The sequence below is a fragment of the Petromyzon marinus genome, chromosome 73 (assembly GCF_048934315.1).
Source record: "Petromyzon marinus isolate PM22_M1 ecotype Great Lakes invasive population chromosome 73, UKy_Petmar_22M1.pri1.0, whole genome shotgun sequence".
Taxonomy (NCBI): domain Eukaryota; kingdom Metazoa; phylum Chordata; class Hyperoartia; order Petromyzontiformes; family Petromyzontidae; genus Petromyzon; species Petromyzon marinus.
The window spans coordinates 7156847-7179502 of NC_133739.1; the positions used below are offsets into that span (position 1 = coordinate 7156847).

The window sequence follows — 22656 nt, forward strand, 5'->3', positions numbered from 1 at the left end:
CTGTCGCACCCCAAGGTGTACAGGGAATGGCTCTGACTCCCAGCCACGTAGTTTAACTGGGGCCCGCTCACCATCATGAAGGTCCTTAATGATTGTGAGCATAGTCAGGGACTCTGAAAGCACGAAGAACAATCCAGAACCCAGGCCTACTGATGGTATCATAGACCTTGACCAGGTCAACAAAGCAGACGGACAGAAAATATGGCATCTGTGCAGGACCGCCCTTTTCTAAAACCACATTGGAATGCCACAAGCCTCTGCTCAGCATGCCTAGCAAGGCGATGTAGAATAATCCTTGCCAGGACCTTTCCCGGCAAACTGAGGAGTGAGATGCCCCTGTAGTTGTTACAGTATGTGCGGTCCCCCTTCTCAAAGAGGGGGACCACCAGGGCATCCTTTCAATCCTGCGGAACCCGTCCAGTGGTCCAGACTGTTGATATGACGTCATGTTCGGCAGTTTGCGCACAAACTCCACCCTCCCTCAGCATTTCGCTTGGGAGATCATCTCTGCCCGGTGCCTTTTATGGTCTCAGGCTCTGGATCGCCTTCAGTACTTCCTCAACAGATGGCACCTCAGCCAGCCACTCACAGGGGGTGGCTGCGTCTGACAATATTTGAGGTACTGCTCCTCAGCAGGGTGACCGGGACGAGGACGATGGAGGGCCGTCAGCGGAAGGGGACAAGCGGCATCGCCCGATAAAGCACCGACGGGGAGGATACCACGACGACTGAAAATCCTCAAAGCCCGGGGGCTGAGGAGGGAAGCCCAAGAAGAGGAGTTTGAAGAAACCCTCGGCGCAGGGAGTTCAGTGAACCCGACATCTGCTGAGCTGACTGAAAGGGGCACCGATATTCTCACAGTCAGAGCTGTGGGGACCTTTTTAGATGAAGCGCAGGGCTCGGAAGAACGAGTGACTGCCGACTCGATTTGGCGCTTTCGTGGCTGCATTAATTACTCTTTGTTTTTTTCGGTAAAGTCACGTAGAAATACGAAAAAAAAAACAGATTGCTAAATTGTAAGTTAAGTGTGAAATTTAAGACAGAGTAAATTTCACACTTAACTTACAATTTAGCAATCTTTGAAATAGTGTAATCAACCAGACCATGCGTTAATTGCGTTATAACCGACTGTCTGTGTTGCTTTACATAGTTTCCAAATGTTGCTAAACCCTGTTTGATTTCGCGTGCTCCTCCGTCTCTCTCTGTATCCCCTGGTGTATCTGTGTTAATTTCCTCTCCTTAGGGTCTGTATATATATCTGCGGTTATGTGTTTCCTCTACCTGATGATGATTGCTTGTGTTGCAATCGAAATGTATGCTATTATGTAATTTTTTTCTTATTTATACGTGACTTTACCGAAAAAACCAAAGAGTGACCGCATCTCTGTCAAGGTGGCGAAATGCGGAGGCAATTGTAGCCTCCCTACTCCGTGTTGAACGGGACTTCAAAAGACGGGGAAAGTCGTCATCTGGGAAGGAAAGTAAGAGGAGCAGGTATTTCCCGAGCCAAATAACCACGTGGAAAGAAAAAAAAACATGCCTGGCGACAACTCCACTGACACTTAATGCTGCAGATAGCCGCAATTAATATAAATGGGTGTAGAGGTCCACTCAAGAGACACTTCGTGCGTTCTCTCGCAAAAGAACGCAAAGCCTCGGTGCTCTTTGTGCAGGAGACGCACCTTACGACTGGCGAGGAGGGTGAATGGGAAGCGGAATGGAAAGGTGCTTTGTTTTTCAGTCACCTTACTCGTTATGCTTCAGGAGTGGCGACGTTATTTGCACCGGGGGTCTACACCCGCCACAGTCAACCAGGTTGAGGTGGCACCGGGAAGAGCCCTCGACGTGACGGTCAAACTTAATGACATTTATGTCCACCTCATAAACATCTACATCAATGATGCGGAAAAACTGATTTTTTTTTTCAATGAGTTACAGGACCATCTCAAAAACATCCCGAACGACGAGCGTCTGATTTTGGGAGGAGGCTTCAACTGCGCACTCCATGTCCTCGACCGCACCGGCGCCGAGCGGTGCAAAAGCGGTGTCCTGAATACCTTGCGGCAGGTGCTCCGCACGTGCCGTCTTGTAGACGCGTGGCGGGCGCAGCATCCACAGCAGCGAGGTTTCACCTTTACGAGAGCCCGGGCTGACAGCACACTGTCACATCTTCTTTGGTTCTTTCGGTAAAGTCACGTAGAATGAGAATAAAATAATAAAATAACACAATAAAATTCTCACGACGTTTCGGCCACAACGCAAGCGGCCGTCGTCAATAAAATTCGTGAGAATTTTGTCGTGTTATTTTATTTGATTTTATTCTCATTCTACGTGACTTTACCGAAAGAAGCAAAGAAGATGAATCCTTGCAGTCACGAAAGCTTTAAATCGAAATTTAACACTGTCACATTTTGATGCAAAGCTTTCGCGACTGCAGTGATTCATATGCTTGGTTCTTCCGGTAAAGTCACCACGTTGAAGGGAAACAATAAAATATATATAAAACAATAAAATTCTCGCGACTTTTCGACCCGCACCACCACAAGCAGTCATCGTCAGGTGTGAAAACCAACGGCAAGAAACACCTAAACAAACTGTAAAATCGCTATCCGTGGCGCTAACGTTCAAAAATAAATAAATAAACACAAACCGCCACTTCTTTCAAATGTGTCTTGCCGTTGGTTTTCACACGTGACGAATGACTGCTTGTGGTGTTGCAGTCGAAACGTCGTGAGAATTTTATTGTTTAACATATTTTTATTTTATTATTTTGTTTCCATTCAACGTGGTGACTTTACCGAAAGAACCAAGAATAATAATTGTATTGTTTTATATTTTTATTACTTTATTGTTTCCCTTCAACGTGGTGACTTTACCGCAAGAGCCAAGAATATGAATCACTGTCACTGTCAAGGATTGACCGGTTTGACGTCTCAAAAGCCCTTGAAAATAGTGCAGTGTCGTCCAGCATTCAGGCGGCACCACCGGCCGATCATTCGCTAATACTACTCGAAATGAAAATACGGGAGGTCCCAAGGGGATCGTCATACTGGTAATTTCAACAATGCCCTTTTGCAAGACACCACCTTCACTGGTCTTTTTGGGGTCTCCTGGGTGCAGTGGCAGGGAAAGAAAGATCGGTTTAATAGCCTAGAACAATGGTGGGACATAGGGAAAGTAGACATTAAAAAAAAGAAAAACTTCGTCAGTTGTACGCCTGGGGAAACACAACAAATATCGACCGAGAAATTTGCGAGCTGGAGAACAGGGTCCGTACTTCAGAGCAAAGGCGGAAGATTGGGGACGACCCAGGCCTGCCGCAGGAATACGCGGAGACCCTAGAACGTCTAAAAGGGTTGCAGAAAGCAAAGGCAAAAGGGGCCATTTGCACGCTCTCGTTTTAAAGACGCCCTTGACCTGGACTCTAGCTCCACACTTTCCTTCTCATTGGGGAAGCAGAATGGTGGGCGCAAAGCCATGGAGCATTCATTTGATCTTCTTTGGTTCTTTCGGAGTATAACGGCGCCTCGCAGCTGTCTCTCCCCTCCTTCCTCCTCCGCTCCGGCCACGGATGGACTCGTCCGTCTGAACGGGGCTCGTAGCTGTCCGTGGTGCTGAAGTGGAAGGTCTGTTCCTTTCACCTGAAGACGGCCGCTTGCGTTGTGGCCGAAACGTCGTGGGAATTTTATTGTGTCAATTTATTATTTTATTCTCATTCTACGTGGTAGTGACTTTAGCGAAAGAGCCAAAGTTGCAGTCACGAAAGCTTTAAATCGACATTTATTTGATGACAAGGGGGTTCCTTGTTTCAAACAATAATCAGATTGCTACAACAATAGCACAGTAAAGTAACGTAGAATGAGAATAAAACAATAAAATAAGACAATAAAATTCTCACGACGTTTCGGCCACAACACAAGTAGCCTTCTTCAGGTGAAAGAACAGAACTGTCGGGACGACACCTGAAGAAGGCTGCTTGTGCTGTGGCCGAAACGTCGCGAGAATTTTATTGTCTTATTTTATTTTATTATTTTATTCTCATTCTACGTGGTGACTTTACCGAAAGAGCCAAAGCAGATGAATCCTTGCAGTCACGAAAGCTTTAAATCGAAAAATAGCACAGGACTATGGAAATCTCTTCACTCCAGAGCATGTATCCACGGTGGCCCAGAATGAAATCTGGAAGGACCTCTGCCTACTTTGGGTGAAGAGGACAGAGACCTTCTGGAAGAAGGGGTCGGCAACCTACATCTCGCGAGCCAGATGTGGCTCTTTTGATGATTGCATCTGGCTCGCAAGTAAATCTTAGCTGACATTTCTTAACAAGATAAGTCTTGAAATGTCAGCTAAGATGTATTTGCGAGCCAGATGCAGTCATCAAAAGAGCCACATCTGACATTTCTTAACATGATAAGAATTATAAGTCTTATCATGTTAAGTAATGTATCCACGGTGGCCCAGAATGAAATCTGGAAGGACCTCTGCCTACTTTGGGTGAAGAGGACAGAGACCTTCTGGAAGAAGGGGTCGGCAACCTACATCTCGCGAGCCAGATGTGGCTCTTTTGATGATTGCATCTGGCTCGCAAGTAAATCTTAGCTGACATTTCTTAACAAGATAAGTCTTGAAATGTCAGCTAAGATGTATTTGCGAGCCAGATGCAGTCATCAAAAGAGCCACATCTGACATTTCTTAACATGATAAGAATTATAAGTCTTATCATGTTAAGTAATGTATCCACGGTGGCCCAGAATGAAATCTGGAAGGACCTCTGCCTACTTTGGGTGAAGAGGACAGAGACCTTCTGGAAGAAGGGGTCGGCAACCTACATCTCGCGAGCCAGATGTGGCTCTTTTGATGATTGCATCTGGCTCGCAAGTAAATCTTAGCTGACATTTCTTAACAAGATAAGTCTTGAAATGTCAGCTAAGATGTATTTGCGAGCCAGATGCAGTCATCAAAAGAGCCACATCTGACATTTCTTAACATGATAAGAATTATAAGTCTTATCATGTTAAGTAATGTCAGCTAAGATGTATTTGCGAGCCAGATGCAGTCATCAAAACAGCCACATATGACATTTCTAAACATGATAAGTCGTATCATGTTAAGAAATGTCAGCTAAGATTTATAAGACTTATAAGACTTATCATGTTAAGAAATGTCAGCTAAGATTTATAAGACTTATAAGACTTATCATGTTAAGAAATGTCAGCTAAGATGTATTTGCGAGCCAGATGCAGTCATCAAAAGAGCCACATATGACATTTCTTAACATGATAAGTCTTATAAGCTAAGATTTATAAGACTTATAAGACTTATCATGTTAAGAAATGTCAGCTAAGATTTATAAGACTTATCATGTTAAGAAATGTCAGCTAAGATGTATTTGCGAGCCAGATGCAGTCATCAAAATAGCCACATCTGGCTCGCGAGCCGTAGGTTTGCCGACCCCTGTATAAATCTCGAAGAAGGGGACGAACAAAGCGTCCTGGACATGGTAGTGAGTGCCCTGGCCAGGAACAAATCACCAGGTATCGATGGGCTGACGGGGGAGGTTTTATCGCCATTTTTGGCACCCCATACGTAAAGACTGCAAAGCCATGCTGGATGAAGTGGTGGAGACCAACGTGATGCCCCGGTCCTGGAGGAGGGCCGTGCTCACACCGATTCCCGAAAAAAGGGCGACCTCAGGCACCTCAAAAACTGGCGTCCAGTCTCAGTGCTGAGCACAGACTGCAAGATCCTCGCGAAAGCTGCGTCTGCAAGGCTTCAGAGGGCGTTGGCTAAAAGTTATTGCCGATGACCATGCATGCGCTGTTCCAGCGGGGACCATCCATGATGGGATTTTCCTGGTCAGAGATTCGGTCGAGTCTTTAACTCTCCACTATGCCTTTCTCTCCCTTGATCAAGAGAAAGCCTTTGACGGGGTTGATCACCGGCATCTTCTCGGCACTCTGTAAGCGTTTGGTTTTGGGACCAGCTTCATAGGGTTGATGAGTCTGCTGTACAACGCGGCCCAGCGTCAGGTTAGAGTCAACGGCGGACTAATCGCCCCTATAGATTTCAGGAGAGGTATCAGGCAAAGGCTGCGACCTACGTCGGGACAGCTGTGCGCCCTTGTCGTGGAGCCTTTTCTGCGTCTACTCGCCGGGCTGACTCTAAAGGAGCCCAGTGTGGGAGTGACCCTCAAGGCGTAGGCCGACGACATCCTCCTCCTCCTCTCCTTGCTGAGTTCTGACGACATCGAACGGCTGCACTAGTGCCGAGAGTTTCGATTTGAAGCTTTCGTGACTGCAAGGATTCATCTTCTTTGGTTCTTTCGGTAAAGTCACGTAGAATGAGAAAAAATAATAAAATAACAACAATTCTCACGAATTTTATTGAAGACAGCCGCTTGCGTTGTGGCCGAAACGTCGTGAGAATTTTATTGTGTTATTTTGCCGAACTTCAACATCTCCTTTGGTTCTTTCGGTAAAGTCACCGCCACGTAGAATGAGAATAAAACAATGAAATAACACGATTAAATTCTCACGACGTTTCACCTGAAGACGGCCGCTTGCGCTGCGGCCGAAACGTCGCGAGAATTTTATTGTGTTATTTTATTTTATCAATTTATTATTTTATTCTCATTCTACGTGGTGGTGACTTTACCGAAAGAACCAGAGAAGATAGTGCCAAGAGGTTTACTCCCCGCGTGGCGCCTCCTCCTCCTCCTCCAGGATGCACTGGGAGCAGTGCATTGGGCTGCTTGTTGGGTGGTGGGACGAAGCCCGGTTTCCCCCCCCCCCCCCCGAGTTGGCCAAGACAGTGACGTGGAGCAGCGGTCACCAAACTACGGCCCGCGATGTCAGTCCATCCGGCCCGCCGGACGGTACTCGGATTTGGTTGATGAAACCTATGGAGCGCGAGACGTCGCGATGCAAATTTAAATTTTATGTTTAGAATATTCACGCGTGCGAGGACCTCCTTACTGCCATGCGCCTTAAATTTACTATTTTAAATTTTAAACTGTTGCACCTAGACTTTCTTGTTCGCTGTCACGTTTGCTTATTTCGCGCCAGTCCAAGTCCTTCGCCGGCTCGTGGTAGCTCCGCCCACGCTCATGGCAACACGTGACCATGGTTTCCGTGGCAACGTCATGGCAACACGTGGCCATGGTTTCCGTGGCGACATCATGGCAACACGTGACCATGGTTTCCGTGGCGACGTCATGGCAACACGTGACCATGGTTTCCGTGGCAACGTCATGGCAACACGTGACCATGTTTTCCGTGGCAACGTCATGGCAACACGTGACCATGGTTTCCGTGGCAACGTCATGGCAACACGTGACCATGGCTTCTGTGGCAACGTCATGGCAACACGTGACCATGGTTTCCGTGGCAACGTCATGGCAACACGTGACCATGGTTTCCGTGGCAACGTCATGGCAACACGTGACCATGGTTTCCGTGGCAACGTCATGGCAACACGTGACCATGGTTTCCGTGGCAACGTCATGGCAACACGTGACCATGGTTTCCGTGGCAACGTCATGGCAACACGTGACCATGGTTTCCGTGGCAACGCACACAAAACACGCATCTTTCCCGGCCGCTGCGAAAAAAAGTTTGGTGACCCCTGACGTGGAGCAAAGAGAGAGAGAGAGACAGAGAGAGACAGAGAGAAAGTCTTCATCATCTCGGCGTGCTCCTGGGGACCGGTTAGAGAGAAAGGAAAAAAAAACACCGCAGGGAAATTTGCGATGTCCTGGAAGAGAGGGCGAGGAGACGCTACTGGAGTCCTTGGGGGGCGAGCGCCTAGGCAAGTCTCTCGCGTTCCGAGGGAAACTCCCCCCCAAACCCCGCCAACCCCCTGGCGGCGAACCGGTCGATCGCATCACACCTTGTGGCACTGCTTGTTTTCGCCCGCTCTTACCCGCGCGCAACCACGGCAAAGGCCTCGGAGACTGACGGCCGCCGCCCAACTTCTGGCCGCGGAGGGAGCACCGCGCGGGTACTTGGCCTGGCCGCTGCGGTGTTTCGGCGGAGGGCACGGGGGTCCGGTGTGCGTTGCGGGAGCCGGCTCTCTCTCTCTACGTTTCGTCTGCCAGGGCCGTATGGAGGTTTCCTTCTACACGGCCCCATCGCCCGTGTGGTGTCCCACGGCATCTTTTTATTTATTTTTTCCTGGATAACCTCGGAGGGCCTTCGGTGCAGCAAGTAGCTCTTCATCGTGGACGCTGCGGGCATTCCACTCGCACAGATCCACCCCCAACCTCCAACAGGAGTGTCCTACGTGCACGGGGTTCCCCTCGTCGCCGCCGGAATTCGCTCGCGAGCACCCCCTCTCACCCCCTCTCTCTCTCTCTCGCGGGTACCTGCCACGGGCAAGAAGACGCGCGGTGGACGGGCGATCCGGCGAGACCACAGGCACGAGAGGAGAGGGGGGGGCGGCGGCGGTTTCTCTCCCCTGACGAGATGGCTGCGGCGACCGAGACGTGGAACGTGTATCTTTCAAGCGCAGTTTAACGAACAAAAACTGTGGCGATGCCACTTTCTGCGGAGGGGGCACGACGCAGCCAATGCTCAACTTCACGTGGACGTGACACACCCCAGACAGCACGCGGGACGGGGCGCGGTGCTTTTGCCCGTCGAGAATTCCGCGCCGAGCCTCGTTCCCCGTGTGAGCAGCAGCAGCGGCAGCAGCAGCGGCAGTAGTAGTAGCAGCAGCAGCAGAAGCAGCTGCAGCAGTAGTAGTAGCAGCAGCAGCAGAAGCAGCTGCAGCAGTAGCAGCAGCAGCAGTAGCAGCAGCAGCTGCAGCAGCAGCAGCTGCTGCAGCTGCTGCTGCTGCAGCTGCAGTAGTAGTAGCAGCAGCAGCTGCAGCAGCTGCAGCAGTAGTAGTAGCAGTAGCAGCAGCAGCAGCTGCAGCAGCAGTAGTAGTAGCAGTAGTAGTAGCAGTAGCAGCAGCAGCAGCTGCAGCAGCAGCAGCAGTAGTAGCAGTAGCAGCAGCTGCAGCAGCAGTAGTAGCAGTAGCAGCTGCAGCAGCTGCAGCAGCAGTAGTAGCAGCAGCTGCAGCAGCAGTAGTAGCAGTAGCAGCAGCAGCTGCAGCAGTAGTAGTAGCAGTAGCAGCAGCAGCAGCTGCAGCAGCAGTAGTAGCAGTAGCAGCAGCTGCAGCAGCAGCAGTAGTAGTAGCAGTAGCAGCAGCAGCTGCAGCAGCAACAGCAGCAGTAGCAGCAGCAGCTGCAGCTGCAGCAGCTGCAGTAGCAGCAGCAGTAGTAGTAGTAGTAGCAGCAGCAGTAGTAGTAGCAGCAGCAGTAGTAGTAGCAGCAGCAGCAGCAGCAGGAGTAGTAGCAGCAGTAGTAGTAGCAGTAGCAGCAGCAGCAGCTGCAGCAGCAGTAGTAGTAGCAGCAGCAACAGCAGCAGTAGTAGTAGCAGCAGCAACAGCAGCAGTAGTAGTAGCAGCAGTAGTAGTAGCAGTAGCAGCAGCAGCAGCTGCAGCAGCAGCAGTAGTAGTAGCAGCAGCAGCTTCTCGGGCGCAGACCGGTAAAAGCTGTACACGCCTCAAATGGTCCATCTCCACCGTCGACGAGCAATAACTCCGAATGTGGCGCATTTCGTGACTGCAGGAATTGCTCCATGGTTAAATTTTGATTTAAAGCTTTCGTGACTGCAGTAATTCATATTGTTAGTTCTTTCGGTAAAAGTCACGTGACTTTACCGAAAGAACTAAGAATATGCACCATGGTTGTTTTTTTAACCCGGTAAAGTCGCGCGGAAATAACAGATAGTAAAAGTACATAATTGCGTACGACGCGTGTATATATATACGGACACCCACGTAGAGGGAATTAACGCAGATACACCTCTACCTGGGTGTCTGTGTGTGTGTGTATAAATCTGTCTGCGGTTTTGTGCGTTCCCTCTCTCTCGTAAATTTAGCTCTTCTGCACCTGATGATGACGAGTGCTTTGTGCTGCAGCCGAAACGTCGTACGCTACTGTGCAAATTTTTAATCATTGTTCATTTATTTTTTCCCACGCGACTTTACCGTAACAAAAAAAAAGCCTAGTACTCGCTCTGTAAGCTGCCGCGCGGGAAAATATATCTACTGAAATTCAATCTTCGTTTCTCACCCGCAATTATTATTTTTGGATATACGGGGGGGGGGAGGGGGGGGGCCGAGGATATGGAGGAGTTGACGAACTTCATCGTCTTCTTTGGTTCTTTCGGTACAGTCACCACCAAGTAGAATGATAATAAAATAATAAATTGATAAAATAAAATAACAGTGAAATTCTCACGACGTTTCGGCCACAACACAAGCGGCCTTCATCAGGTGAAGGGACGAGACTGTCTGGTAGGACAGCGCTGGAGTGGAAGAAGCCACGCTTAGATCACGACCTTTAAGCTGTGTGAGAGGAAACAAAGCGCCTTGACAAAGGAATTAGCATAGAATTTAGCATTGAAATGGCTGAGTGATTAGCTTGTGACTGGTCACAGAAATAGCTATGTTAAAAGTTAAAGCATACACATCCGCAGAGGCACCCCTTGATAAAATTAATTAGCATAGAATTTAGCATTGAAATGGCTGAGTGATTAGCTTGTGACTTTACCGAAAGAACCAAAGAAGATGAATCATTGCAGTCACGAAAGCTTTAAATCGAAATTGAACTTCATCATGAGCAAACGCCAAACTGGCCATCTGCAGGGCCAGGAAAACACGCATTTGACGGCATCCTCAAGGCCCCCCCTGGGTTTCCGCCAGAACTTGGCCGGAATTTTGCGTCTTTTTCCGACGCATTGCGGGGGGGGGGGGCTACCGAGGGTTGCTTTGTGTGACGAGGCGAAAGTGGGGGGTTGGAGGTCTGGTGATGGTTTTTTTTTCACGGCTGAATTCGTTTTTCGTGGTCCTTTCGGTAAAGCCACCAAGCAGAATGGAAACAAGGCAATACAAATGAAACGCAAAAAGAAATAGAGATTTTATAAATATTTTATTTTATTGTGTTTAATGAAATACATATTTTATTTGATTGTGTTTTATTCTACGTGGTGGTGACTTTACCGAAAGAACCAAGAATAATAATTTTATTGTTTTATATTTTTATTATTTTATTGCTTCCCTTCTACGTGGTGGTGACTTTACCCAAAGAACCACGAAGCTGAATCCCTGCATTCACGAAAGCTTTCAATCGAAATTGAATTATTTTTGCTGCCGTTTATGAACACAGCAGCACACAATGGGATTTATGTAACACGGTTAAAACCGTGTTACATCTTTTATTTTTTATTTTATTTTAAAAAGGGGGGCACATGAGCAAACAAAAAAGACGAAAAAAAAGACGACATGATGAACCACCAGGTGAGTGACGTCACTACAGTGAGCCACCAGGTGAGTGACGTCACTACAGTGAGCCACCAGGTGAGTGACGTCACTGTGATGAACCACCAGGTGAGTGACGTCACTACAGTGAGCCACCAGGTGAGTGACGTCACTGTGATGAACCACCAGGTGAGTGACGTCACTACAGTGAGCCACCAGGTGAGTGACGTCACTGTGATGAACCACCAGGTGAGTGACGTCACTACAGTGAGCCACCAGGTGAGTGACGTCACTGTGATGAACCACCAGGTGAGTGACGTCACTACAGTGAGCCACCAGGTGAGTGACGTCACTGTGATGAACCACCAGGTGAGTGACGTCACTACAGTGAGCCACCAGGTGAGTGACGTCACTGTGATGAACCACCAGGTGAGTGACGTCACTACAGTGAGCCACCAGGTGAGTGACGTCACTGTGATGAACCACCAGGTGAGTGACGTCACTACAGTGAGCCACCAGGTGAGTGACGTCACTACAGTGCCACCAGGTGAGTGACGTCACTGCAGTGAGCCACCAGGTGAGTGACGTCACTACAGTGAGCCACCAGGTGAGTGACGTCACTGCAGTGAACCACCAGGTGAGTGACGTCACTACAGTGAACCACCAGGTGAGTGACGTCACTGTGATGAACCACCAGGTGAGTGACGTCACTGCAGTGAGCCACCAGGTGAGTGACGTCACTACAGTGAACCACCAGGTGAGTGACGTCACTGTGATGAACCACCAGGTGAGTGACGTCACTGTGATGAACCACCAGGTGAGTGACGTCACTACAGTGAACCACCAGGTGAGTGACGTCACTGCAGTGAGCCACCAAGTGAGTGACGTCACTGCAGTGAGCCACCAGGTGAGTGACGTCACTGCAGTGAACCACCAGGTGAGTGACGTCACTGTGATGAACCACCAGGTGAGTGACGTCACTGTGATGAACCACCAGGTGAGTGACGTCACTGTGATGAACCACCAGGTGAGTGACGTCACTACAGTGACCCACCAGGTGAGTGACGTCACTGTGATGAACCACCAGGTGAGTGACGTCACTACAGTGAGCCACCAGGTGAGTGACGTCACTGCAGTGAGCCACCAGGTGAGTGACGTCACTGCAGTGAACCACCAGGTGAGTGACGTCACTGTGATGAACCACCAGGTGAGTTACGTCACTGTGATGAACCACCAGGTGAGTGACGTCACTGTGATGAACCACCAGGTGAGTGACGTCACTACAGTGACCCACCAGGTGAGTGACGTCACTGTGATGAACCACCAGGTGAGTGACGTCACTACAGTGAACCACCAGGTGAGTGACGTCACTGCAGTGAGCCACCAGGTGAGTGACGTCACTGTGATGAACCACCAGGTGAGTGACGTCACTGTGATGAACCACCAGGTGAGTGACGTCACTGCAGTGAACCACCAGGTGAGTGACGTCACTGCAGTGAACCCTTCAGCAGCGTCAGCTCCTCCACCCCCCACAGGGGCCCTGGGGGAGGGGCACAGGGGCTGAGACCCCCACAGGGCCACCCACTGGGACTAGGGGCAGGGGGGGAGGGGAGGGGGGGTGAAGGAAGCCATTATGGTGATCAAGGTCGTGCTGATCGTCTTATCGTAGTCCCCCGTGTCTCACCCCTCTCCCCTCTCTCCCCTCTCCCCCCGTGTCTCCCCCGTGTCTCCCCCGTGTCTCCCCCGTGTCTCCCCCCGTGTCTCACCTCTCCCCCCGTGTCTCCCCCCGTGTCTCCCCCCGTGTCTCCCCCCGTGTCTCCCCCCGTGTCTCCCCCGTGTCTCACCTCTCCACCCGTGTCTCCCCCCGTGTCTCCCCCGTGTCTCCCCCCGTGTCTCCCCCGTGTCTCCCCCCGTGTCTCCCCCGTGTCTCACCTCTCTCCCCTCTCTCCCCGTGTCTCCCTGTGTCTTCCCTATCTCCCCGTGTCTCACCTCTCCACCCGTGTCTCCCCCGTGTCTCCCCCCGTGTCTCCCCCCGTGTCTCCCCCCGTGTCTCACCTCTCCCACCGTGTCTCCCCCCGTGTCTCCACCCCGTGTCTCCCCCCGTGTCTCCCCCGTGTCTCACCTCTCCCCCCGTGTCTCCCCCCGTGTCTCCCCCGTGTCTCCCCCCGTGTCTCCCCTCGTGTCTCCCCCCGTGTCTCCCTCCGTGTCTCACCTCTCCCTCCGTGTCTCACCTCTCCCCCCGTGTCTCCCCCCGTGTCTCCCCCCGTGTCTCCCCCCGTGTCTCCCCCCGTGTCTCACCTCTCCCCCCGTGTCTCCCCCAGTGTCTCACCTCTCCCCCCGTGTCTCCCCTCTCCCCCCGTGTCTCCCCCCGTGTCTCCCCCCGTGTCTCCCCCCGTGTCTCCCCCGTGTCTCCCCCCGTGTCTCCCCTCGTGTCTCCCCCCGTGTCTCCCCCCGTGTCTCCCCCCGTGTCTCCCCCCGTGTCTCCCCCCGTGTCTCCCCCCGTGTCTCCCCCCGTGTCTCCCCCAGTGTCTCCCCCCTCACCTCTCCCCCCGTGTCTCCCCCGTGTCTCCCCCCGTGTCTCACCTCTCCCCCCGTGTCTCCCCCGTGTCTCCCCCCGTGTCGCACCTCTCCCCCCGTGTCTCCCCCGTGTCTCCCCCAGTGTCTCCCCCCGTGTCTCACCTCTCCCCCCGTGTCTCCCCTCTCCCCCGTGTCTCCCCCCGTGTCTCCCCCCGTGTCTCCCCCAGTGTCTCCCCTCTCCCCCGTGTCTCCCCCGTGTCTCCCCCAGTGTCTCACCTCTCCCCCCGTGTCTCCCCCGTGTCCCCGTCCGCCATCTCCAGCAGGGTGAACTCCGTGAGCACCATCGCCTCGGGGTCACGTGACTGGCCCGGCACGCTACCCAGGGGGCACTGGGGCCAGGCGAGGAACTCTGAGTGACAAAACAGAGACACGAAGATGGGTGGCTGAGTGGGTGGGTGGGTGAGTGAGTGGGTGGCTGAGTGAGTGGGTGGGTGAGTGGGTGGGTGGGTGAGATGGTGGGTGGGTGAGTGGCTGAGTGGGTGGGTGGGTGAGTGGGTGAGAGGGTGGGTGGGTGGGTGAGTGGGTGAGAGGGTGGGTGGGTGGGTGAGTGGCCGAGTTGGTGGGTGGGTGAGTGGGTGGGTGAGTGGGTGAGTGAGAGGGTGGGTGGGTGGGTGAGTGGGTGGGTGAGTGGGTGGGTGGGTGGGTGAGTGGCTGAGTTGGTGGGTGGGTGAGTGGGTGGGTGAGAGGGTGGGTGGGTGAGTGGGTGGGTGAGAGGGTGGGTGGGTGGGTGGGTGAGAGGGTGGGTGGTTGGGTGAAAGGGTGGGTGGGTGGGAGGGTGGGTGGGTGGGTGGGTGAGTGAGTGGGTGAGTGGGTGGGTGAGAGGGTGGGTGAGTGGCTGAGTGGGTGAGAGGGTGGGTGAGTGAGTGGGTGAGTGGGTGGGTGAGAGGGTGGGTGGGTGGGTGAGTGGGAGGTGAGTGGGTGGGTGAGCGAGTGGGTGAATGAGTGGGTGAGCGAGTGGGATAGTGAGTGGTTGAGCGAGTGGGTGAGTGAGTGGTTGAGCGAGTGGACGAGTGAGTGGGTGAGCGAGTGGGCGAGTGAGTGGTTGAGCGAGTGGGCGAGTGAGTGAGTGGCTGAGTGAGTGGGTGAGTGAGTGGGCGAGTGAGTGAGTGGGTGAGTGAGTGGGCGAGTGGTGAGTGAGTGAGTGGTGAGTGAGTGGTTGAGTGAGTGAGTGGTTGAGCAAGTGTGTGAGTGGTGAGTGGTTGAGTGAGTGGTTGAGCAAGTGGGCGAGTGAGTGAGTGAGTGGCTGAGTGAGTGAGTGGGTGAGTGGGTGGTGAGTGGTGAGTGAGTGGTTGAGTGAGTGAGTGGTTGAATGAGTGGGATGGGCACACACTTGCCACGCCCGTCATGAACCCCGCTCACCGCTGCAGAGCTTCCAGCTGGACCCCTGCAGCTGCCGCTGGATGTATCCTGTCATGGCCGCCTCCCACACGAGCCCCCCCTCGTCGCCCAGCCGAGTCGCCCCGACGCTCCCAGCATGCAAAGGGGCGGGCAGGTCGCCCACCGTCAGGATTCCCCCACGATGCACCGCTTCTGCGACTGCCACCCCCCCCTCCTCCGTTCCCCCACAATGCACCGCTCCTCCCGGCAGTGCCGCCGCCCCCTCCTCCATTCCCCCACAATGCACCGCTCCTCCTGACAGTGCCGCCCCCTCATCCTCCATTCCCCCACAATGCACCGCTCCTCCCGACAGTGCCGCCGCCCCCTCCTCCGTTCCCCCACAATGCACCGCTCCTCCCGACAGTGCCGCCCACTCCGCCTCCAGCGAGGCCGCGACCTCCGACCCCTGACCCCCGTAGAGGGAGATGAGGGTCAGCAGTCGACCCTGCAGACTCGGGGGAGGCGGCAGTGGCATGGAGGAGAAGATTCTGTGGGGGGGGGAGGGGGGGAGGGGAGGGAGGGGGGGAGGGAGGGGAGGGAGGGGGAGGGGAGGGAGCGAGGGGGGGGAAGTATTTTTTGATGATTTGGAACCGTACGTAGCCAACTGCGAGAAGGATAATAAACTACTCAGCCACTCACTCAGCCACCCACTCACCCACTCACTCACTCAGCCACTCACTCACTCAGCCACCCACTCACCCACTCACTCACTCAGCCACTCACTCACTCAGCCACTCACTCACTCAGCCACCCACTCACTCACTCAGCCACCCACCCACTCACTCACTCAGCCACTCACTCACTCAGCCACTCACTCACTCACTCACCCACTCACTCACTCAGCCACCCACTCACCCACTCACTCACTCAGCCACTCACCCACCCACTCACCCACTCACTCACTCACTCAGCCACTCACTCAGCCACTCACCCACTCACTCACTCACTCAGCCACTCACCCACTCACTCAGCCACTCACTCACTCACTCAGCCACTCACTCAGCCACCCACTCACCCACTCACTCCCTCAGCCACTCACTCACTCACTCAGCCACTCACTCAGCCTCTCACTCAGCCACCCACTCACCCACTCACTCACTCAGCCACTCACCCACTCACTCACTCAGCCACTCACCCACTCACTCACTCAGCCACTCACTCACTCACTCAGCCACTCACCCACTCACTCAGCCACTCACCCACCCACTCAGCCACTCACTCACTCACTCAGCCACTCACTCAGCCACCCACTCACCCACTCACTCCCTCAGCCACTCACTCACTCACTCAGCCACTCACTCAGCCACCCACTCACCCACTCACTCACTCAGCCACTCACCCACTCACTCACTCAGCCACTCACCCACTCACTCACTCAGCCACTCACTCACTCACTCAGCCACTCACCCACTCACTCAGCCACTCACCCACCCACTCAGCCACTCACTCACTCACTCAGCCACTCACTCAGCCACTCACTCACTTACTCAGCCACTCACTCAGCCACCCACTCACCCACTCACTCACTCAGCCACTCACTCACTCACTCAGCCACTCACCCACCCACTCACTCACTCACCCACTCACTCACTCAGCCACTCACTCAGCCACTCACCCACCCACCCACTCACGCTGAGAGCAGCACCCGAGTGATTGGGCTGGGCCTGGCCACGCAGGCTTGAACCAGGCGGTTCCACTCCAGGTCCTGGGTGAATGGGAACTGCAGGCCGGGTGGCTCGGCTCCCAGGTTCTGTCGCGTCACTGGAACACGGAACACAGACAAAGGTCCCCCGTGTAGCCTCTATCAGACTGTCAGGGGTAAGTGCTGTTAGTAGTAGCGAGTAGCTACACACAACAACAACAACAACCGCCATTCGCCACTAAGTGGCGGTGACGTCACCACGACGCTTGTGCCAGGCCATGTGCACCCTGAGGCCACGTGAAGTGTCGAACGCCCGCTGGCAGGTCACGGGGCAGACCCAGCAGGTGCCACGGGTCGACTGACTGAGATGACTGAGATGACTGGCTGATGCACCACCTGTGCCCCCTACTGTGCCAACCTACTGTGCTTTAGCCACCCGGCGCTCCGCTCGTTGTTGTGAGCGTCGCTCCTCCACCCTCCGTTGTTGTTGGAGGGCGACTGCCTACAACTGCCCAGCAGCAGCATCCTTCACGAGCCTCCTCCACAGAGGCCGATCTTGACACCGCTGGTACCGGTCATCGGCAAGTCCACTCAGCTCCACGTCCTCCTGTACCACGTCACTCCATCTCTTCTCTAGCCCGTGCCGCGCCCGTTTAGCCCCCTCGATCCGGCCGAACAAAAGCTGCTTAGGCATGCAGTGGCTGGGCATGCGGGCTACATGACCCAGCCAACGCAGCCTTGCCTGGCGAAGGAGCTCACTGATGGGACTTTGTTCAGATCTTTGAAGGATATGTGAGTTCCTCACACAATTCAGCCTGATTAAACCCAAGTAGGCAGGCCAGCCTAAATGTTTCTAACTGGCGAAGATGTTCTATTCGGGGGGTCCACGTTTCGCAAGCGTAGAGAAGGGAGGGAATGACCGTGGCCGAGAAGACCTGAAGCTTCGTGTGGAGCGATAGACCAGGTAGCTTCGACACAGCGTTACGCATCCGATGAAGACATTGCCGCTCGACTGATTCGGAGTGAGACCTCTGCTGTTAAACAAGAGCCGGTCATGAGCACACTGCCCAGGTATGGGAAACTCTCCACTCTCTCCACAACTGCCCTATCACCAATTGGGAGTTGTGTGGGTGGCTTGTATGATGGTACAAAATACCCAGGCAAGTGTTTAGTTTTGGTGGGGCTGATGGTAAGGCCCCACCTCTTAGTGGCAAGCTCCAGGTTCAGCAGCAGCATCTCCAACTCCTCCTCTAAATTAGCAGCTATTACCAGATCATCGACATACATAATGTGGTTGAGCAATAGGGAGCAATCCCTTGACCGCACCCGGGCATCAATCAGCCTCCCATTGTATCTGTACCAGATGGAAATTCCCCCGGGTATTGAAGGCTTTACGAACTACATGGTCGAAATAGATGTTAAATAATGTGGGAGCCAGAGGACATCCCTGTCGCACCCCAAGGTGTACAGGGAATGGCTCTGACTCCCGGCCACGAAGTTTTGCCCGGGCCTGCTCACCATCATGAAGGTACTTACTGATCGTGAGCAGGGGGTCAGGGACTCCGAAAGCACGAAGAACAACCCAGAGCCCAGGCCTACTGATGGTATCATAAGCCTTGACGAGGTCAATAAAGCATAGATGTAGGTCTTGTTGGAATTCGCCAGAATTCCAACAAGACGGACAGGAAAAAATGGCATTTGTGCAGGACCGCCCTTTCCTGAAACCGCATTGGGGCTCCGCAAGCCTCTCCAGTCTATGCGGTCCCCCTTCTTAAAAAGGGGAACCACCAGGGCATCCTTACAATCCTGCGGAACCCGTCCAGTCGTCCAGACTGTTGTTATGATGTCACGTAGGGCAGTCTGTGCACAAACGCCACCCTCCCTCAGCATTTCACTTGGGAGATCATCTCTGCCCGGTGCCTTTCCTGGTCTCAGACTCCGGATCGCCTTCAGTACTTCCTCAACAGATGGCACCTCAGCCAGCCACTCACAGGGGGTGACTTCTTCCAATATTTTAGACACCGCAGCCTCAGCAGGGTCATCCTCACTTTGTGCCACGATGTTTTCCTGGCTGAGGGATTTTCCCTCCCCCAGGACCTCACAGAAATGCTCAGCAAATCTGCAAACCTGTTCCTGGGGGTGGGAGATTGGATCACTGTTTTTTCCCCTAATGATGGAAATAGGTGTGGCGCTATAGGTTACTTTTTTGATGGAGTTAAATAGAGATTTGTGATCACGGGCCACTGAGGCAGACTCCATCTGCTCAGCAACCCCATCACACCCACCACCACCCCCACCCCCACCACCACCACCACCCTCACACCCACCACCACCACCCCCACCATCACCCCCACCACCGCCACCACCGCCACCACCACCACCACCCTCACCACCCCCACCACCACCACCCCCACCACCACCACCACCACTCCCACCACCCCCACCACCACCACCCCCAACACCCTCACCACCACCACCACCACCCTCACCACCACCACCACCACCAACACCCCCAACACCCTCACCACCACCTCCATCACCCCCACCACCATCACCACCACCACCACCCCCACCACCACCACCCCCACCACCCTCACCACCATTACCACCCTCACCCTCACCACCACCACCACCACTCCCAACACCCCCCAGTGTCTACTCACCTGGGTGCCCATTAGCGGCGATGATGCAAAGTGCCCAGCGAGCGACGTCCCCCGGCTCCGGCTCACCACCACCACCACCACCACCGCCACCACCACCACCACCGCCACCACCACCACCACCACCCCCCCACCGTGAGAGGGTGGGAGGCAGCAGGCTGAGCAGGGCGTGGAGGAGGACTCCCAGCAGGTGCTGGCGATGGAGACGACGGAGCAGCGGTGACCACAGCAGCAGCTGGGCACAGAGAGCGGGGGGGGAGGGGTGGGGGCACGGGGGGGGGGCTGGGGGGGGTGGGTGGGGGGGTGGGTGAGTGGGTGAGTGAGTGAGTGAGTGGGTGAGTGAGTGGGTGAGTGAGCGGGTGAGTGAGTGGGTGAGTGAGCGGGTGAGTGAGTGGGTGAGTGGGTGAGTGAGTGAGCGAGTAAGTGGGTCGGTGAGTAAGTGGGTGGGTGAGTGAGTGAGCGAGTGAGTGAGTGGGTGAGTGAGTGAGCGAGTGAGTGAGTGGTGAGTGAGTGAGTGGATGAGTGGGTGGGTGAGTGAGTGAGTGAGTGAGCGAGCGAGTGAGTGGGTGAGTGAGTGAGTGAGTGAGCGAGTGAGTGGTGAGTGAGTGGGTGGGTGGGTGGGTGAGTGAGTGGGTGGGTGAGTGAGTGAGTGCGTGAGTGAGTGGGTGAGTGAGTGAGTGGTGAGTGAGTGAGTTAGTGGTGAGTGAGTGCTGAGTGAGTGAGTGGAGAGTGAGTGGGTGAGTGGGTGAGTGAGTGAGTGGTGAGTGAGTGGGTGAGTGAGTGAGTGGGTGAGCGGGTGAGTGAGTAGGTGAGTGAGTGAGTGAGTGGGTGGGTGAGTGAGTGGGTGAGTGAGTGAGTGGGCGAGTGGGTGAGTGAGTGAGTGGGTGGGTGAGTGAGTGAGTAAGTGGGGGGTGAGTGAGTGAGTAAGTGGGGGGTGAGTGAGTGAGCGAGTGAGTGAGTGGTGAGTGAGTGAGTGGATGAGTGGGTGAGTGGGTGGGTGGGTGAGTGAGTGAGTGAGTGGGTGGGTGGGTGGGTGAGTGAGTGAGTGAGTGGGTGGGTGGGTGGGTGAGTGAGTGAGTGAGTGGTGAGTGAGTGAGTGGTGAGTGAGTGCTGAGTGAGTGAGTGGAGAGTGAGTGGGTGAGTGGGTGAGTGAGTGAGTGAGTGGTGAGTGAGTGGGTGAGTGAGTGAGTGGGTGAGTGAGTGGGTGAGTGAGTGAGTGAGTGGGTGAGTGAGTGAGTGAGCGAGTGAGTGGTGAGTGAGTGGGTGGGTGGGTGGGTGAGTGGGTGGGTGGGTGGGTGAGTGAGTGGGTGGGTGGGTGAGTGAGTGAGTGCATGAGTGAGTGGGTGAGTGAGTGAGTGGTGAGTGAGTGAGTTAGTGGTGAGTGAGTGCTGAGTGAGTGAGTGGAGAGTGAGTGGGTGAGTGGGTGAGTGAGTGAGTGGTGAGTGAGTGGGTGAGTGAGTGAGTGGGTGAGCGGGTGAGTGAGTAGGTGAGTGAGTGAGTGAGTGGGTGAGTGAGTGAGTGGGCGAGTGGGTGAGTGAGTGAGTGGGTGGGTGAGTGAGTGAGTAAGTGGGGGTGAGTGAGTGAGCGAGTGAGTGAGTGGTGAGTGAGTGAGTGGATGAGTGGGTGAGTGGGTGGGTGGGTGGGTGAGTGAGTGAGTGAGTGGGTGGGTGAGTGAGTGAGTGAGTGGGTGGGTGGGTGGGTGAGTGAGTGAGTGAGTGGGTGGGTGGGTGAGTGAGTGAGTGGTGAGTGAGTGAGTGAGTGGTGAGTGAGTGAGTGGTGAGTGAGTGCTGAGTGAGTGAGTGGAGAGTGAGTGGGTGAGTGGGTGAGTGAGTGAGTGAGTGGTGAGTGAGTGGGTGAGTGAGTGAGTGGGTGAGTGAGTGGGTGAGTGAGTGAATGAGTGAGCGGGTGAGTGAGTGAGTGAGTGGATGGGTGGGTGAGTGAGTGAGTGGGTGGGTGAGTGAGTGAGTGAGTGGTGAGTGAGTGAGTGAGTGGTGAGTGAGTGCTGAGTGAGTGGAGAATGAGTGGGTGAGTGGGTGAGTGAGTGAGTGGTGAGTGAGTGGTGAGTGAGTGATGAGTGAGTGGGTGAGTGGTGAGTGAGTGGTGAGTGAGTGGTGAGTGGGTGGGTGAGCGAGTGGGTGAGTGAGTAGTGAGTGAGTGAGTGAGTGGGTGAGTGAGTGAGTGAGTGGGTGAGTGAGTGAGTGGGTGAGTGAGTGAGTGGGTGAGTGAGTGGGTGAGTGAGTGGTGGGGGAGTGAGTGGTGGATGAGTGAGTGAGTGGTGAGTGAGTGATGAGTGAGTGGTGAGTGAGTGAGTGAGTGGTGAGTGGTGAGAGAGTGAGTGGGTGAGTGGTGAGTGAGTGGGTGGGTGAATGGGTGGGTGAGTGGTGAGTGAGTGAGTGGTGAGTGAGTGGTGAGTGAGTGGTGAGTGAGTGAGTGGTGAGAGAGTGAGTGGTGAGTGGTGAGTGAGGGGGTGGGTGAGTGAATGAGTGGGTGAGTGATTGAGTGAGTGGTGAGTGAGTGAGTGGGTGAGTAATTGAGTGAGTGGTGAGTGGTGAGTGAGTGGTGAGTGAGTGAGTGAGTGGTGAGTGAGTGGTGAGCGGTGAGTAGTGAGTGAATTACCGGTCTGAACGTCCTGCAAGGCCTTCAGCTGTTCTTCAGTCAAAAACAGAAAGCCAGGCTCGATCAACTGCTGGATTAAAGACTCCCTGGAAAACACAAAGAGAAGGGATTTCATGCACACGTGTGTGTGTGTCTGTGAGTGTCTGTGTGTCTGTCTGTCGGTGTTTGCGTGTCTGTGTCTGTGTGTGTCTGTGTGTGTGTATCTGTATGTATGTGTGTGTGTCTGTATGTGTCTGTCTGTGTGTCTGTCTGTGTGTGTGTCTGTGTGTGTCTGTGTGTGTCTGTGTGTGTGTCTGTGTGTGTCTGTGTGTGTGTCTGTATGTGTGTGTGTCTGTGTGTGTCTGTGTGTGTCTGTGTGTGTGTCTCTGTGTGTGTCTGTGTGTGTGTCTGTGTGTCTGGCACAGTAGGGGGCACAGGTGGTGCACCAGCCAGTCATCTCAGTCAGTCGACCCGTGGCACCTGCTGGGTCTGCCCCGTGAC

At 54.1% G+C, this 22656-nt stretch overlaps 1 protein-coding gene across 2 annotated transcripts in view; it reads right to left on the reverse strand.

The window, feature by feature from the left end:
- Nucleotides 1-11222: 11222 nt before the first annotated feature.
- LAS1L (LAS1 like ribosome biogenesis factor) overlaps nucleotides 11223-22656 on the reverse strand; it is a 31056-nt gene continuing 19622 nt past the window's right edge. For both annotated transcript variants that reach the window (XM_076055875.1, XM_032979488.2), the window contains exons 9-14: nucleotides 22177-22262; nucleotides 19564-19842; nucleotides 16890-17019; nucleotides 15241-15746; nucleotides 14098-14230; nucleotides 11223-12894 (exon numbers count right to left, since the gene is read on the reverse strand). In XM_076055875.1, coding sequence (XP_075911990.1) covers nucleotides 12792-12894; nucleotides 14098-14230; nucleotides 15241-15746; nucleotides 16890-17019; nucleotides 19564-19842; nucleotides 22177-22262 — 1237 coding nt within the window. In that variant the 3' untranslated portion in view covers nucleotides 11223-12791. The remainder of the gene's footprint in view (nucleotides 12895-14097; nucleotides 14231-15240; nucleotides 15747-16889; nucleotides 17020-19563; nucleotides 19843-22176; nucleotides 22263-22656) is intronic.